The sequence below is a fragment of the Dicentrarchus labrax genome, unplaced genomic scaffold (assembly GCF_905237075.1).
Source record: "Dicentrarchus labrax unplaced genomic scaffold, dlabrax2021, whole genome shotgun sequence".
Classification (NCBI taxonomy): Eukaryota; Metazoa; Chordata; class Actinopteri; family Moronidae; genus Dicentrarchus; species Dicentrarchus labrax.
Genome location: NW_026136711.1, coordinates 34,073,394 through 34,091,676, shown reverse-complemented (window position 1 = coordinate 34,091,676; position 18,283 = coordinate 34,073,394). Strand labels below are relative to the sequence as shown.

The following is an 18,283-nucleotide window of genomic DNA, read 5'->3' as shown; positions in this document are numbered from 1 at the left end:
GCAGGACGCTGCCTTGGATGAATCGCTCTTAGTCTGACCCCAGACTTACTGATTTGTCTTAGGAGACCCTACCAGGATCACACAGGTTTATTCAATATACTCCAATATCAATTAATGTGACAGATGACCATATTATTATAATAGTTTTCAGTGTTGCCGTTGGTCACTACAGGAACACTTGACATGCAGACAAAGACGAAGGTGAAACTAATCATGGAGCGGCAGGAGAGGAGCGATGACTATTATAAAATAACAACCATTAAATACTAAGATTAAAAGTCTTAAGATAAGTGATGTATAGGCGCCCGGTTAGCTCAGTCGGTAGAGCTGGTGACCCATGTACAGAGTTGCTGCAGGGGCCAAGAGTTCGAATCCGACCTGCCCCCCTTTCCTGTCTGTCCTCGGCTGTAACTATCCAATAAAGGCAATAAAAGGCCAAAAAAATATGGTGCACTGCATATATTGCATATATTGTGCACACACATATATATATATATATATATATATATATATATAAAATATAGTCTGGACTTACAGGTCAAGGTCCAATTACCTAAAAATAACTGATGCCTAACCCATACATGGATATCACAAAGACGTCATCTCAGACTCATGGGTTGACTCATGCATCATCCTACTTAATATAAAGTCATGAAACTGATTTCAGGCTCATTTTGTGACCGTGAAAGAAGAGACTGAACTGTTATCTGAGGTAGTTATGTCATTGTTTCTATCACACTGTATTACTGCAGTTTGTTATCATGATGTTGTTTAATACTACTTATTTTTTCGAAACATTTATGTCCCAGTTCTGATTATATTTTCTTCACTGTCTGTGAATAATTATAACTTGTGACTAATACAAAGAACAATAGATTAAAACTTTACATTTGTAGTAATATTATTAAATGTTCCTGTGTAACAGAGTTTTACAGGCTCCTCAAATCAGCTCAATGAATTCCTCATCTTATGGCTACAACGTGTCCAGTGTTCAGAGTCAACGAGACTCTTACAGCACAGCTGTGGCCAAAAATGTGATTGTTCTGGCTCTTGGTCTTACCATCAATTATATCAATGGTACCCTGATTCACACCTTCAGAAAACACCAGGTCAGAATACTTTATTATCATTATCACTGTCATTATTGTCAAGATCATTATTATTTAATTATCAGTTATTACTTTTAGTAGAAGACTGCAGCAACTGGCTTCTAATGTCCTGTCATGTGGCCATTCTGTTTGTCACTGCTGTCTGGTATGTTGTAAGCCCATATGAGCTGGGCACCTTAAGAAATTAATAAATCAATTGTCAATCAAGCACAAGAAAGAAACTGATGTTTTAAAGTAATAAAGAAAGATGAAATGTTTTAATTGACAAATTTCTTTCTTTTCTTCTCCTCTCCTTCAGATATTTTATGTGAATCCTCGTTACATCCTATTCATCCACCTGGTGGTGAACGATATGATCCAGCTGACTACGACAATAAGTCTGTTTGTTTCAAGTTATATCTTCTACAAAATTAATGTTTCCCTTTGTTGCTTCATTGTTACCTTAGCTGTCTTCACCACCCTGAACACTCCATTAAATTTAGCTGTCATGGCAGTGGAGTGCTACATTGCTATTTGTTTACCACTGCGGCACGCTAAGCTGTGTACAATCAAAAGAACATATATTCTGATTGGATGTATTTGGGCCATGAGTGCAGTCTCAACCCTGCCAGATGTGTTCATTATTTTTGCAACAGAGCCTGTTCAGTTTTTTTATTCCAAAATCTTTTGTGATAAGAATACCATGTTCCGACACCCTATACACTTGAAAAAGAGGGACGTTTCCTATATAATTTATCTTGTTGGTGTTTGGCTCATTCTCTTCTACACTTACATCAGGATCTTCTTAGCTGCTAAAGATGCTAAAGCTGCTAAATCACCTGATGGAAATGCAAATAAGACCAGAAATACCATCCTGCTCCATGGCTTTCAGCTACTGTTGTGCATGCTAACCTATGTGTCTCCTGTGTTTAACAAGACTCTGTTCTACTGGTTTCCCAAACATTATTTACATCTCATCTTTATTTCCTACATCATCATCCAGATATCTCCCAGGTTTGTCAGTCCTATTGTGTACGGGATACGGGACAAGACATTTAGACAGCATTTGAAAAAGTATCTGCTGTGTGCAGCGAGAGCGAGCATCAAACCGTGGACTGCGGCAAAATTGATGTTGCTGTACTAGACTAACGCAGATCGTGCCCTCTACTATGTTAAGAAACCACAAGCATGATCAGACTCCGTCTAACTCTAAGAGCACTTTAACAGGACAACATCCAATTTGATTTTGATGATATCCCAGAATAAATATTAATTAGCTACAGATCATAATAATGTACAACTTGGTGGTGGTTGATCTAACGATCACCGACAGCTAAAAATGAGAAGTCTGCCAACATTACCTTCATGTTTTGTACATGTCTTGCACACTATCCGTGGCTTGGATGTTGTTGTTACATGACATTACATTATAGTGTTGCTATGCTATGTGTTACACAGCACATAGAATCATAGATGGTGAATACAGCATGATATAAAAAAGTAAAAAACCACCACAAAGACCAATGAGGCTCTCCTCACAGATATACTTGTGGTGGTGATATATCATCTATGTTCTCTACAAAGCCCACAAAAACTAATTTGGAGTTGCTGGTCTGCCACTGCCTTAATTAGTTTAGTATTTGACTTAGGTGTTTTAATGTATTAATAACAGGTAGAGATGAACCTGGTGAATGCGATCTGCCAGCCGTTCAGTGCTGCAGTGTGAACCCCAAGACCCCTGGGTGCTCTGCAAGCTGCTACGTTTTTCCACAAGTCCCTGTCCTGCTTGGTCTGCTCTATATGTGTTTGGATTTGTCTTTTATTGTAATGTGTCGTACATTTTCAGTGCTGCAAGTGAGAATAGTTTTGATGCGAGATATTCACAGGCGAGTAGTTTGCATTTTCACCATGTTCAACAGCCATGTTTCTCTAGTAGTCCAGAACGGACACTCACTGGCCTTAGAAGGAGCCTTTAATGTTTTTTTCTCAGGTTTTGTCACCACCGTAGTTTCTCCTACACATTTCATAGCCCATTCCCATTCCCAGGTCATCAAATACTGACGGAAGCGGTGTTCAGTTAGTTGCAGTCTGCAACTTCTCTGCTAAATGCCAGTAAATTCTACACACTGGTCCTTTAAGTGCTCAGTATTTTATTGCTGCTGTCAGGTCCCAAAATAAAGCATTCTGTTGTGTACAAATAAAAATGTATCTTGTAATCTTTATATTTTAATAAAACACTCTCTATCTTGAAACTCTCCAACAAAATGATGGCAATCCTTCCATTTTAAATAGGTAACGAACTTTATCTAACTCCCTTTAAAGACCAACTGTTTTATAAAACCTAGTAAATTAGTAGATAAGGACAAAATGCCAGTCCAATTAAAAAAAACACACAATAGCAGATCAATTATCACAAGTGGTGAATGATATTGAGTTTCTTGATAGGAAACTACGTTGTGCAGCATTGTTTATGAACTTTGATTCATTTATCGAAGCAATGAAATACTGCTGTTCATTCGGAGACAATGTCAGTGTTTGTTTATCTGAACAAGTAGCCTAGTAGATGTTCGAGGTAGAGTACTGTGTTCAAACAGCTTATGGCTTCCTAAGGTGTGTCATATTGTTCACTACATAGCCCTACTTTATTTACTATAACATTCATTTCATTTTAAAAAATGGCTTTGTTGCCTTTCTGTTTTATACCATTGTAAACTAAGAGATAATCAATCAATTAATCAATTACTCATAGAGACTGTGTCTGTCCCCCAACCACCTAAACATTTTAAGAAGTAAAAACGAGAGGAATTAAACATAAAAACCTAATAAAAAGCCATATATAATTCAAGCCTTTTCATTGATCCTAAACCTAAACTAAATTATAATTCATTTAAAAGCCTTGTTCTTAGTCTTTCTCACCCGGCCTGGAAAACACTGCAGCCAGTTCTGTTTGTTATAGTGTACCGCGCTCCTGGCCCGTACTCTGATTGTTCATCTGAATTCTCTGAGATTTTATCAAGTTTAGGCATTAAAACAGATAAAGTAATTATTATAGGGGATTTTAATATTCATGTGGATGTTGACAATGACAGTCTTAGTAACACATTTATCTCATTAATAGACTCAATTGGCTTCTGTCAGAGTGTAAATAAACCAACTCATTGTTTTTATTTTTTGTAAGTTTTAGTTTTTGGGGGCTTTTATTGCCTTTATGATAGTGACAGCTGAGGACAGACAGGTAAGGGGGGCAGAGAGAGGGGATGACATGCAGCAAAGGGCTGCAGGTCGGATTCGAACCCTGGGCCGCTGCAGCAAGGACTCAGCCTCGGTACATGGGATGCCAGCTCTACCAACTGAGCTAACCGGGCACCCTTAATCACACTTTTGATCTCGTTCTATCATATAGCATTGATATTGAACATTTAATAGTCTTCCCACAAAATCCATTTCTATATGACCATTATTTAATAACTTTTTAATTCCTATTACAAGATTATAAACCAGTGCTGAAGCTAAAATTAAGGAGGAGATTCCATCTGTGTTTAATTCAATGCCATGTCTGAATATAACAGAGTCCTATAACAACTTTACTCCTTCCCAAACTGATCATCTCATTAATAGTGCTGCAGACTCACTGCAAACAACACTAGATTCTATTGCCCCTATAAAAAGGAAATTATTAAAACATAGAAGGCTAGCACCGTGGTACAAACACCAAACCCGCCAATTAAAGCAAAAAGTGCGGAAATCTGAAAGGAAATGGCGTTCTTCGAAATTATTAGAATCACGTTCAATCTGGCAAGATAATCGTAAAACCTATACAACATATTTGTTCAGTTTATATACGCTTCCCTTAGGCAACATTATTACTAATCACTTCATTAACTTTCATTGTTATGCAGATGATGAAATTACTCAATTATCTAAATTAGACAAAACTAATGTTCTTGTACTTGGCCCCAAAAACCTTAGAGACTCACTGTCTAAAGATATAGTTACTCTATATGGCATTAACTTGGCCTCTAGCACCACTGTCAGGAATCTTGGAGTTATCTTTGATCAGGATTTGTCATTTAACTCCCACATAAAGCAGACCTCTAGGACCGCCTTCTTTCATTTACGTAATATTACAAAAATTAGACACATACTATCACAGACAGATGCAGAAAAACTAATCCATGCATTTGTTACATCAAGACTGGATTACTGCAACTCTTTATTATCAGGTTGGCCCAATAAGTCCATTAAAACGCTCCAATTAATTCAGAACGCTGCAGCACGAGTACTGACAGGAACTAGAAAAAGAGATCACATCTCTCCTGTACTAGCTTCTCTGCACTGGCTCCCTGTAAAATGTAGAATAGAATTTAAAATCCTCCTCCTCACCTATAAAGCTCTTCATGGTCAGGCCCCTTCATATCTTAAAGAGCTCATGGTACCCTATTACCCCACTAGACGTTGTGGCTGTTGTTGTCGTCATCATCTTCTTCATGTTCACCATCATCATCAGTCATTTCTATTAGTATAATTGTTGCTGTGCACCTTTGTCTCTGTCTCTGTCCTTCTCTATTTACCCCTCTACCCTCCCTTTCTTCCCCAACTGGTCAAGGCAGAAGACCACCAACCTACAGCCGGGTTAAAAGGAATTTTTTTGTAAATGTACTAAAGATACTAAACACTATAGCTAAAAATACTACATGTACTTCATCACACAAGTACGCTGTGTGGGTGTGTTTCAGGTCAGAAGCGTGCACATGTACTCAGTGAACCTGCTGTATAAAACAATCTTCTCTTGCTATAGCACAATCATTGTAAGGCCGATTAACCTCCAGATCCGAATCCACAGTCTGAGGTCAGTATTGAATTGTTTGTTCACTTGACTACTTCAAATTTCAGAGAAAAAAAACTAGTGAGAATATTTATTTTGAAATCATGCTTTCAGTATTTTATGATCGTAAATTGTATTTCTTTTGCTTTTGAAAGAAGTTCATCGGATGCTGACATGAATTTCACACCAGGGAACAACAATTTAACGATGACTATGAATTACAGAGACGCGTTTGTTTTGGCTGTTGGCAAGAATGTGACTGTCATTGTCCTCGCCATCACCATCAACTACATCAATGCAACACTGGTCCACACATTCAACAAGCATCATGTGTGTATAATAGTATTTCTACATAAGAGAAAATTAATTAGTTAAGCGAGCAAAGAAAGAAATTAGTTGTGAAATATGTAAGAAAAAGAAATACCTCTCACTTCCCTTTCATTGCCGTCTTTTCTATCTGGTCTTAAAAGGTATAACCCTATTCTCCTGATTCTAGTTGTTTCAGTAATTATTTTTGGAATAACACTTAATTTTCTAGCTCCTGTAACCTGATGTATGTACCTTTTTCTCCTGCTGGGTCACATTGCATTTCTACTTGGACATGAAAAAGCATTTTGTTAAATTATTCCATACTTTAACAGTGAATGTGAGAAAGTTAATTAGTTAAGCAAGGAATTTAGTGTAAAATATGTGTGCAGTTGGAAACTTCTCTCTCTTCCTTTTGTTTCTTTGTTTTATTTTATATTTGCTCTTTTTCAAAACGGTTGGTCTTAAAAGGTATAACCATGTTCTTCTTGTTCTTGTTAATATAGCAATTATTTTTGCATCAACACTTAATTTTCTAGCTGCTGTAATCTGATTTATGTAGTTTTTTCTCCTACCTGCTGGGTTGCATGTGTGAATTACATATCTACTTAAAATATTTCATACATAAATACCAAAGGAACTAAATAGCAATTTAGTGGACAGTTGACTATGTGGTAACAAGACAAATTGTAATTATTCAACTTGAACCTTCACGACCTTCTTATTCTATAAGAGATAAAGTACAATCATCTTTTTAATTGTTAGTCATCCTCTTCCAGTGACTGTATACTCAGTCTGTACAGAAATCTTCATGCAAGGATGACAAAAGAAAGCCAGTGTGATGTGATTACTAGTAGACATTTATATCAAGTTGCTTGTTAAATACAGGAATGTAAGAATGTTTTTTAATGCAATTATCATTCCTGTGTTATGTTCACATAGAATCACAGATGGTGAATAAGCATGATATAAAAAAGTAATAAAACAACGAGTCCAATGAGGTTTCTGGGGTTTTAGGCAGAACACAATGTCATTCAATTTAATGGGACTAGTGGTTTTAGATAAATGTACAATACCTAAGTGGAGGTGTGTAATATTTGCAGTCTAACCTAATTCTGTTCTTCACTTCAGATCTTCAAGTCGAACCCTCGCTATATCCTTTTCATCCACCTGGTGTTCAACGACATGATCCAGCTGACAACCAGCATTTCCCTCTTCGTCTTCAGTTATGCCTTCCACACCATCTATGTCTCCCTCTGTTGTCTCCTCATTTTGCCTGCCATCTTCACCACACAAAACACCCCTCTGAACCTAGCTTTCATGGCAGCAGAGTGCTACATCGCAGTCTGCATTCCCCTCCGCTACAACAACATATGTACGGTCAAAAGAACATATATTGTAATTGGCATAATCTGGACAATGAGTTCACTTTCTGTCCTACCTGATGTCTTCATCCTTCTGGCCACTGAACCTCTGGAGTTCCTAAATTCAAGAGTTTACTGTTCCAGGGATTCAGTGTTTAGGAGCCCCTACAGTCTGAAGAAGAGGGATGTATCCCACATATTGTTTCTGGTTGTAGTTTGGCTCACTCTGTTTTACAGTTACTTCAGAATTTTGTTTGCAGCCAAAGCTGCTAATGCAGATGCTAAAAAGGCCAGAAACACAATCCTCCTTCATGGCTTTCAGGTGCTGCTGTGTATGATGGTCTATGTGCAACCTATGTTAATTCAATTGTTCATATACTTATTCCCAGGGAGTTTAGCATCCATACACTTTGTTATGTTTATCATAAACCAAATCCTCCCTCGCTTTGTTAGTCCTATTGTCTATGGGTTACGAGACAAGACTTTCAGGCAGTATTTCAAAAGTTATCTGTGTACAGTAAACAGACATCCAAAGACAACACCAACATAAAATAATATTTCTAGAACCCTGTGACTTTGGTGAGTGAAAAGTCAGACTTTTGTAGTGTCCAGAATTTAAAAATGTGTAAAACAAAAGAAAGACAATAGTCCACTATTACACAGTATTTAGAATCTCTGTGATAAAACTGTCAACAGCTCTTGCTGTGGCTTTACACCAGCCTCCATTTTTAGATTACTGTGTAACCGTCTGACACTAGTGACAATACAGAAACAAGAGCTAAGTATAATATAGATTTCAAAACCTTTGAATGCTTTTTTTCCATAGCTATACTATATGTCATGGTCTGTGCAGTTGTCCAGCTTAAAGCTGAACTCACTGTAAATGGACTGCACTTCTATAGCGCCTTTCTAGTTTTAGTTATATTACCCACATTCTCAAATCCAAGTGAAAAATGCTGTAAAAAAAACACTACATTGTAATAATCTAAATCTCTTTTAGTCCATTTGGTTTTATTAAATGTATGTTTCAATTAAAGCTATGTGATACTGTTTAATTAAAATCAAGCGGTTTTATTTTTTATGTGTTTTTCTATTAACTGCCTAATAAGACCATTTGATTCTCCTTCTTTTAGTCATTCAGCTGGTAACATTTTCCTGTGGCGGGCAGCTTCGCAGGCCATGGCCCCAGTTTCCTCTACCATGCTTTGTACGTATTTCAGTATGAAAAAGATGACAGTGTGGTCTCACTTGTCGAATGATGTGAGAGAATTAGCCTTGTAGCCCTCTTTGAACAGACAATAATGACGGTTTAGAGTCACATCTCCTCTGGAACTACAGTGTAATTTGTTGATGGGAGTTCAACAGACGGTTAAGGTTGATTTTGTTCAAATCCCCAGCCATGATGAGGTTAGTGTTCAGGTACTTGGTCAGAGCTGGCACAAAGTTACTTTGTTAATTCTCAGATGGTGCTACAGCCTCCTGCTAGTAGGCCCTGCATTATAAGAGCTGCTGGCCTCCTCAGCCCCCGTTCCTCCTGCTGTGCATTGTCCAGTTTCCCTGGTGTATGAGGTTTCATTTATTGCTCATGAAAATTCACTGTACAAAACACAAAACATGTTAACTAATGTGGTCAAAAGTAATGACTTAAATTCCTTTTTTTTGTGGAATTATCACAAAGAAGAAGACTGTTTACTTCTGATTAACACTGAGGCTTTGCTGCCTTTCTGTTTTACACCATTGTGAACTTAGAGATGTAATCAATAACTTAGTTACAGCCATAATAATTTAAAAATACATAAAATATCTTAATATTTTGCATCTTAACTGACAAACTGGTATACGTGTATGTGACAGTCTGATATTATTCCTGTTCTATGCCGGAGCAATTATATTAAATTGACTACTGATTGGATTACTTTTAGTTTCCAAGTATGAAATGATTAAAGCATTTTTCTGCTTCCAATTGCAATATTTGTATTCCTTAACATTGCTCACCAATTATTGTTGTTACTCAATTACCTTTCTGAAGCTAATTGATATTTTCTTTAACTTTAACACTAAACTACATCTAAAAATACTACATGTACTTAACCACACAAACATGCTGTGTGGGTGTGTTTCAGGTCAGAAGCGTGCACATGTACTCAATGAACCTGCTGTATAAAACAATCTTCTCTTGCTATAGCACAATCATTGTAAGGTCGATTAACCTCCAGATCAGAATCCACAATCTGAGGTCAGTATTGAATTGTTTGTTCACTTGACTACTTCAAATTTCAGAGAAAAAACTAGTGAGGATATTTATTTTGAAATCATGCTTTCAGTATTTTATGATAGTAAATTGTATTTCTTTTGCTTTTGAAAGAAGTTCATCGGATGCTGACATGAATTTCACACCAGGGAACAACAATTTAACGACGACTATGAATTACAGAGACGCATTTGTTTTGGCTGTTGGCAAGAATGTGACTGTCATTGTCCTCGGCATCACCATCAACTACATCAATGCAACACTGGTCCACACATTCAACAAGCATCATGTGTGTATAATAGTATTTATACATAAGAAAAAATTAATTAGTGAAGCAAGCAAAGAAAGAAATTAGTTGTAAAACATGTAATACGTACAAAATACCTCTCACTTCCCTTTCATTGCCGTCTTTTCTATCTGGTCTTAAAAGGTATAACCCTATTCTCCTGATTCTAGTTGTTGCAGTAACTATTTTTGGAATAACACTTCATTTTCTAGCTCCTGTAACCTGATGTATGTACCTTTTTCTCCTACCATCTAGGTTACATGTGTACATTGTATTTCTACTTGGACATGAAAAAACATTTTGTGAAATTATTTTATACTTCTATAGTAAATGCATTAATATCAATTTAGTGGACAGGTAACAACAAAATGAGCAATTATTTAACTAGAATCTTCACAACCTTCTTATTCTTTAAGAGATAAAGTCATATATTTTATATTTGTCATCCTCTTCCAATGACTATATGCATAGACTTGATAGAAATCTACATGCAACAATGACAAAAGAAAACTGATATGACTTGATCACTAGTAGAAGTTTATATCAAGTTGCTTGTTAAATACAGGAATGTAAGAATGTATTTTGCCCCAAATCAATGCAATACTCATTGCCCAGTCATATAAAATTGTATTGTAAGTAATGCCCCCAATCATATAAATAATTCTAATTTAATGGGACTAGTGGTTTTAGATAAATGTACAATACCCAAGTGGAGGTGTGTAATATCTGCATTCTAACCTAATTCTGTTGTTCAATTCAGATCTTCAAGTTGAACCCTCGCTATATCCTTTTCATCCACCTGACGTTCAACGACATGATCCAGCTGACAACCAGCATTTCCCTCTTCGTCTTCAGTTATGCCTTCCACACCATCTATGTCTCCCTCTGTTGTCTCCTCATTTTGCCTGCCATCTTAACCACACGAAACACCCCTCTGAACCTAGCTTTCATGGCAGCAGAGTGCTACATCGCAGTCTGCATTCCCCTCCGCTACAACAACATATGTACGGTCAAAAGAACATATATTGTAATTGGCATAATCTGGACAATGAGTTCACTTTCTGTCCTACCCGATGTCTTCATCCTTCTGGCCACTGAACCTCTGGAGTTCCTAAATTCAAGAGTCTTCTGTTCCAGGGATTCAGTGTTTAGGAGCCCCTACACTGTAAAGAAGAGGGATGTATCCCACATATTGTTTCTGGTTGTAGTTTGGCTCACTCTGTTTTACAGTTACTTCAGAATTTTGTTTGTGGCCAAAGCTGCTAATGCAGATGCTAAAAAGGCCAGAAACACAATCCTCCTTCATGGCTTTCAGGTGCTGCTGTGTATGACATCTTACGTGCGACCTATGTTATCTCAAGTGCTGACATACTTGTTCCCAGGGAGTTTAGCATCCATAAACTTTGTTATGTTCATTATAAACCAAATCCTCCCTCGCTTTGTTAGTCCTATTGTCTACGGGTTACGAGACAAGACTTTCAGGAAGTACTTTAAAAGTTATCTGTGTACAGTAAACAGACATCCAAAGATCGAAGGCACTCTCATAAATTAATATTTCTAGAACCCTGTTATGTTAAAAATAAAAGTCAGATGTTTGTTGTACCCAGATTTTAAAAAATCTTGACAAAACAGTGCACAGGATTTAGAAACAAGCATGGGCTCAAAATACAGAACTGCATTCAAAACACTGAGAATGGAAAGACAATGACACAGTATTGAGAGCCTGTGATTTAACTGGCTCACCAGCCTCATGTGATGATAACAAACGAGTATATTTTAGATCATTGTGTGACTATTGTAGGTTTATATGGCCACCATCTAATAATAGTGAAAATGCAGTAATCAGAACAGTGAACAACTGAATAGTGTTTGCCACAGATTGACTGTATGTCATGGTCTGTGTACTGGTCCAGTTTAAAGCTAAACTTATTGTAATTTACTTAGCATTAAATTAAGGACAATCTGAAGGAATCAGGCATTTGTTTTATTTATTTAATTCCTGTAGGTGTCCAAATAAAAACTCTCATTTTTTTATTTCAGCCTACTATGTTCTATTTGAAATGAAAATTCTGTATGAAAATATCATATTCAGATTTAGATTTAGATGATTTTATTTTCCATAATATTTGCATAAAATGGAAATTCATCTTTGGCACTGGTCAAAACACACTGTACACAACTATACATAACAACAAGTAAGGGATAATCACCTCAAGGCAGGGCAATAAACAGTTTGATATGCCCACGCCGGGCATTATTATTATCCCGTTTATTCTACTTCTTGCTTGCCAACATAATAAAACAATTCAAATACTTTAGTAATTATGCTTTTTCTTATTCGTATTGCATGCTTATTAAATGTATACTCTGTTTGAGTTCATCTCCCTCAAAAAGTAGTCCCCTTTAGAACTACGGTGAATACGATAAGCTCGGCTGTAGCTAATTAGTTTCTATAGCAACCACACAAGGCTGCATCCGATCAGTAGTTTAATAACGTAGTTGCTACGCTGTATCGACTGACCCTCCGATAGATTTCCGACACATTTTAGAAACTTTAAACAAGGTTTATTTTTACAATGGACCACATGTTTGAAATTTCTGTGATAGAAAAAAAATATAAGCGGCGTATTGATCTACTATTTGATGACGCTGTGCTGAGTCAGCAGCAAGTACAACCGACAAGTCAGCGGGCAACCTGCCGGGTTAATGCCCTCCTCCCAGCCAATCAGAATCAAACATCCTTAAACGAAGTAGAATAACACACAATAATGCTATGTTACCATAGAAAAGTTAAAGTGACGGTAATAAAAGGGCGTTTTTAAATCCATCATCCTATTAAAATCACTACCCAAAGAAACCCTGCACACTGAGTCCGATGCGTTTTTATTATCATATTTGTTGTGAAATTCACAATACTACATGATTTTGTGGTCGTCTCACTTCAAAGTATAAAAATAAATATTGGGTCCAAGGTGTCAAGAACAAGTTGAGTTTCACCTGCTGAAAGGAGCTGGTTCTGCTGTCTCTCTGTCTCTTGCTCCTTCTCTTTCATTTCCTCCCTTGCTTCCCTCCACTGGAGGTACCTCCGAGGCTGTCACCACTCCTTGCCCACGTCTTGTATTTGGCACCGTGGCTACAAGAGCTGTCCACCTGACTGGTGTAAAAATGCAGAAAATATCATTAACATGATTGACACAATGTGAGGTCGTATTTAAACGAGCGACAATATCAGACAATATCAAAAAATCTACTTGGGGTGCAATGGCCTTAACAATCGTTGGCAGAGGACCAAGATTGATCTTGTTAAAATCCCCAGCCGTGATGAGGTTAGTGTTCGGGTACTTGGCCTGGTGCCGGCACATCATATCGTCTTACTCTGTTAATTCTCTGTCTGTATCTGCTTGTAGTACACAGCAGAGATTACCACCAAAGGGCATTTCTACAGAGAGTAGAATGGATGGCAGATTTTCAAGTTAGTCAAGGAGGAGCGAGAGAGTTTTACACCTTGTTTGCACAGCCAGTGTAGTGAAAGCAGCACATTTGCTGTGATTTGGTCACAGTTAAACAATGGCATCACTCAGTCTGTGTAGAAAGTTGTACTGAATAAAATAGAAGCATGTTTTTTTGACAGATGTCTGTGGGACAGATGGGTAAAAAACACATCTCTAGATCTTCACCAACTGTTGTACTTCTTAAGACTTACCATCCTTGCATTTACCAGATAATTTTTTTTCTGTCAGATAGTTCATACAGAAATAGTGAAGGAGTACCTGGGGAGGGCGCAAAGTTTCAGTCAGTCAGTCAGTTAGTCTTCTATGTCCCATTGGAAGCTGTCATCTTGTTTTCAAAGGACTGGAGGTTTAAAGGGTGGATACCAGCTGGTTGGTGCCCGTTCCACATTCCAACTCATCTTCCTCTGTGTTTCTTCTAATGTCTTCACCATGATACATTTACATTGTTATTGTTAGTGCTGTTCTATGGTCTGCTCAGGGTCACTGCAGGCCACACCCCATGTCTTAGGGGTACTCATGCACAAAACAGCAGTTTGGAGTATGTGGCCTAGAGACTCTATTGTTCTGCTGGGGGGGCAACAATGACGACACTGACTGATAATGTACAGTACAACATAACATGATTGTTTGCCCTACTGGTCATAGCATTTAAGCTCCTTATAGCTAAAAAGAAATATTTGATTTGATCGGATCAACTTCAAATTTTGCCAGTTTCATCTGAACACCATTACCATTTAAAGTTGTGCTATTTGTAAGTGTTTACATTTGTATAAAATGGAAGTTCATCTTTGCCGTCAGAATGTGTACATACACACTATACACAACAATACGTAACATAACACTGTACAATAATTGCTGCTTGCAGCTTCAATACTATACTTATATTCTTAACACCGTCTAATAATAGTTTTTATCCTGCGTATTGCACTTCATGTTTGTTCCTTGTTTTGTATCTGGTTTGTAGTTTTGCATCTAATGTCTGGTCTGTTGGTTTACTTTCCCTGAATGTTGCATCATTCATTCAGAACCAGGAAAACAATCTCATCTTTGACCTTCTGCAGGACTCATGTATCATCCTGCTTACTATAAAGCCATGGAACTGATTTCAGGCTCAGTTTGTGACAGGTGAAGCGGTGACTGAAGTGTACTATCTAAGGTAAGTATTTGATGCTATCACACTGTATTAGTGCAGTATTTTATTATAATGTTATTCACAGTATTGCAATCTTTTTGAACTGTGCAACTTATCCTCAAGAGAAGCACATCTTCTGCAACAATGATCGTAAATGCAATATATGTATGACATCTAGTTGGTTAACATCATGTGCTTTAATAAGTGGAAGAGTGAACATGTATTTATATTATTTATAAGACCAAATCATATTTTGACTTTCACTTTCAGGTAAATGATGTGTTGTTTGTGTGACAGTCTCATTCTGAATTAATTCTACTATTTGGGGAAAATGTTACACCCTAAACTTAGTATGTGATTCCTAGTATTAAAGTGTGTTATTGCCTTTGTGAGGCATTCACATAGTTTTGTTTTTGGTTGGATAAAATTAAGGGTGAATGCTTTTTGTACAAAAAATGTAATGACAAGTTTATTGGTTGTAGGTTTATTTCATCAGTGCATAATTCCTTGAATCATTTAAGTATTCCTCCAACTGTGGGAACATGCAAATAAGAACACATTGTAAGTTCAAATTTGAGGTAATATTTTTAAATGTTGCAGGATCCTCAAATCAGCTCAATGAATTCCTCATCTTATGGCTACAACGTGTCAACTGTTGTAACTTATCGAGACTCTTACAGCACAGCTGTGGCCAAAAATGTGATTGTTCTGGCTCTTGGTCTTACCATCAATTATATCAATGGTACCCTGATTCACACCTTCAGAAAACACCAGGTCAGAATACTTTATCATCATTATCACTGTCATTATTGTCAAGATCATTATTATTTAATTATCAGTTATTATGTTTGAGCTCAGTAGGTACTCGTAGGCAGATATAAAGGTACTCCAGAAGATTAGAGTTTTTGTCTTTTTTGTGATCTTGGTGTTCATTCTGTGTTCCATTGCACCATGTACAGTGATTCAGTGATTTGTTTGAAAAAAAGTTGATCAGTTGAAGGACCCTGATTTGTTTTGGTTGTCTCAAGGTGATGGACTGAGTTGGGACTGGAGATTTTTGTTTGCAAGATTTATAGAAAATTTATACAGATTAAGAAGGTTATGGATACATGTCCTTTTTGAATTTGTGGAAGTGTATAATAATTTGTCATGTCTGCATTCTGCTTGTCACTGCTGTCTAGTATGTTGTAAGCACACATGAGCTGGGCACCTTATGAAATTAATAAATCAATTATCAGTCAATATGTAATGTATTTATTAAAGTAATAAACAAAAGATGAAATGTTTTAACTGACAAATGTATTTCTTTTCTTCTCCTCTCCTTCAGATATTTTATGTGAATCCTCGTTACATCCTATTCATCCACCTGGTGGTGAACGATATGATCCAGCTGACTACGACAATAAGTCTGTTTGTTTCAAGTTATATCTTCTACAAAATTAATGTTTCTCTTTGTTGCTTGATCCTTACCTTAGCTGTCTTCACCACCCTGAACACGCCATTAAATTTAGCTGTCATGGCAGTGGAGTGCTACATTGCTATTTGTTTACCACTGCGGCACGCTGAGCTGTGTACAATCAAAAGAACATATATTCTGATTGGATGTATTTGGGCCATGAGTGCAGTCTCAACCCTGCCAGATGTGTTCATTATTTTTGCAACAGAGCCTATTCAGTTGTTTCATTCCACAATTTTCTGTGAAAAGGATAATCTGTTCCGACACCCTATACACTTGAAAAAGAGGGACGTTTCCTATATAATTTATCTTGTTGGTGTTTGGCTCATTCTCTTCTACACTTACATCAGGATCTTCTTAGCTGCTAAAGATGCTAAAGCTGCTAAATCAGCTGATGGAAATGCAAATAAGACCAGAAATACCATCCTGCTCCATGGCTTTCAGCTACTGTTGTGCATGCTAACCTATGTGTCTCCTGTGTTTAACAAGACTCTGTTCTACTGGTTTCCTAAACATTATTTACATGTCATCTTTATTTCCTACATCATCATCCAGATATCTCCCAGGTTTGTCAGTCCTATTGTGTACGGGATACGGGACAAGACATTTAGACAGCATTTGAAAAAGTATCTGCTGTGTGCAGCGAGAGCGAGCATCAAACCGTGGACTGCGGCAAAATTGATGTTCCTGTACTAGATAACAAACTAGATAGATAAATCTTATTAAAGTATTTCCAATTGTAAATACCCCTGAGGACAAAGAGAATATGCCTTTTCAGTGTGAAAGTACCCAAGTACAAAGAACACCACATTTTCATTTCCTGCAGTCGGATGAATTATATTAAGCACGATAAGCATTGCATCAGTCATTTCACATAGAACAATCAACCTCATGATGGTGCTAGAGAAAAAGACAGTAGAGTTCAACCTCTGTGGATTATGAATGCTAATGACTTTTCAAGGCAGTTCATCAGATGAAATAGTTTGAGATATACCGACAGACCAACATTGCCATCCATAAACTATTTCAAAGCATCAGTTCCAGCTAAAAATGAGAGGCATGCTAACATTACCATCATGTTTTGTACATTTCTTGCACACTTTTTGTGGCTTTGATGCTGTTGTTACATCACATTACATGTTTGTGTTGCTGTGCTTCACCACAGCACATAGATTAATAAATGATGAATACGCATGAAATAAAAAAGTTATAAACCACTGATTCCACTGATGTTTTCTGTTTAGGTGATTGAGTTTGAGTTACCCATCTTTATCAAACCATGGCTTCAGTCTGATATACTCCACAACAACTTCAATCTTGTGACAAATACAATAAATTTAGACCAACATAGAGCCAATTTTCAATCTTACGAATTTAAAATGGACAAGATGTGTGAAATTCTGACATTAGACATATATTTCTTTAGTTTTAGACCGGACCATCATTTCTATATGAGTTTGTTGGACATCCCCATTCTAAAACCATGGGCATTAATATGGAGTTGGTCCACAACAGCCAAAAGAGCATTGCATTCTGCATTTACCTCAAATACTAGGCATGCACGAGCTGCATTGGATATATGTACTACACACATACTGTCAGGGGTACTATTTGTTTGAAAGCAAACTGACCAAACTTCATCAAACACAGACAAACAGTGTTGCTTTGCACTTCTGCTTTACAATAATAGCACTTACAGTTGACTGAGGCAGTTCCAGTACAGCAGAAATATAACAAAGTGACTCATGGAAAAATGTAGCAAACTATGACAGTGCCACATTTAAAATCACTGAGCTCTTTATAACCTATGTGCTGGTTTTTATGCACCTGTTAGCAATGGGAAATGGGAATGGAAACACCTGAACTCAAGAATTAGTGGGGGTGTCCACTGACTTTTGACCGCATGGTGTCCGTCTGTCTGTTGGTTGTTGTGGTTGTCTATACAGTCTAGATATTAACAATGAATAATATAATGTAGGCTATACATTGTGGTTTGTTTGATAGTGTGGACTCAAAAACTGACTAAAGGGGCATGTGAATTGTTTAATGTCACATTTCCTCTA

The 18,283-nt window shown here is 37.1% G+C and overlaps 2 protein-coding genes across 11 annotated transcripts; both read left to right on the top strand.

Annotated features, from left to right (window-relative positions):
• The first annotated feature begins 351 nt into the window (after positions 1–351).
• Positions 352–12,438, top strand: LOC127371743 (odorant receptor 131-2-like). Of its 9 annotated transcripts, XM_051414772.1 has the most exons (6): positions 664–712; positions 926–1,109; positions 1,408–1,486; positions 5,887–5,937; positions 6,069–6,243; positions 10,881–12,438. In XM_051414772.1, the coding sequence occupies exons 5-6, from the start codon at positions 6,088–6,090 to the stop codon at positions 11,670–11,672; spliced, it is 948 nt and encodes a 315-aa protein (XP_051270732.1). In that variant the 5' UTR covers positions 664–712; positions 926–1,109; positions 1,408–1,486; positions 5,887–5,937; positions 6,069–6,087; the 3' UTR covers positions 11,673–12,438. The 9 variants fall into 9 exon arrangements, with proteins under 9 accessions (XP_051270726.1, XP_051270732.1, XP_051270722.1 ...); XM_051414771.1 differs by lacking the exons at positions 664–712; positions 926–1,109; positions 1,408–1,486 and adding an exon at positions 5,669–5,744 and having other exon boundaries at positions 6,072–6,243; XM_051414769.1 differs by lacking the exons at positions 664–712; positions 926–1,109; positions 1,408–1,486 and adding an exon at positions 5,669–5,744.
• A 2,243-nt stretch (positions 12,439–14,681) lies between these two features.
• LOC127371745 (odorant receptor 131-2-like) lies at positions 14,682–17,441 on the top strand. Of its 2 annotated transcripts, XM_051414776.1 has the most exons (3): positions 14,682–14,788; positions 15,365–15,538; positions 16,092–17,441. In XM_051414776.1, the coding sequence occupies exons 2-3, from the start codon at positions 15,383–15,385 to the stop codon at positions 16,914–16,916; spliced, it is 981 nt and encodes a 326-aa protein (XP_051270736.1). In that variant the 5' UTR covers positions 14,682–14,788; positions 15,365–15,382; the 3' UTR covers positions 16,917–17,441. The 2 variants fall into 2 exon arrangements, with proteins under 2 accessions (XP_051270736.1, XP_051270735.1); XM_051414775.1 differs by lacking the exon at positions 14,682–14,788 and having other exon boundaries at positions 14,795–15,538.
• The last annotated feature ends 842 nt before the right edge of the window (positions 17,442–18,283 follow it).

What these genes read in the sequence shown, in the direction of transcription:
- LOC127371745 (XM_051414775.1), top strand. Translation starts at nt 15,356, where the DNA reads ATGTTGCAGGATCCTCAAATCAGCTCAATGAATTCCTCATCTTATGGC. An exon ending in ACACCTTCAGAAAACACCAG is followed by an intron (nt 15,539 to 16,091) that starts GTCAGAATACTT and finishes CCTCTCCTTCAG; the next exon opens with ATATTTTATGTGAATCCTCG.
- LOC127371743 (XM_051414762.1), top strand. Translation starts at nt 909, where the DNA reads ATGTTCCTGTGTAACAGAGTTTTACAGGCTCCTCAAATCAGCTCAATG. An exon ending in ACACCTTCAGAAAACACCAG is followed by an intron (nt 1,110 to 1,407) that starts GTCAGAATACTT and finishes CCTCTCCTTCAG; the next exon opens with ATATTTTATGTGAATCCTCG.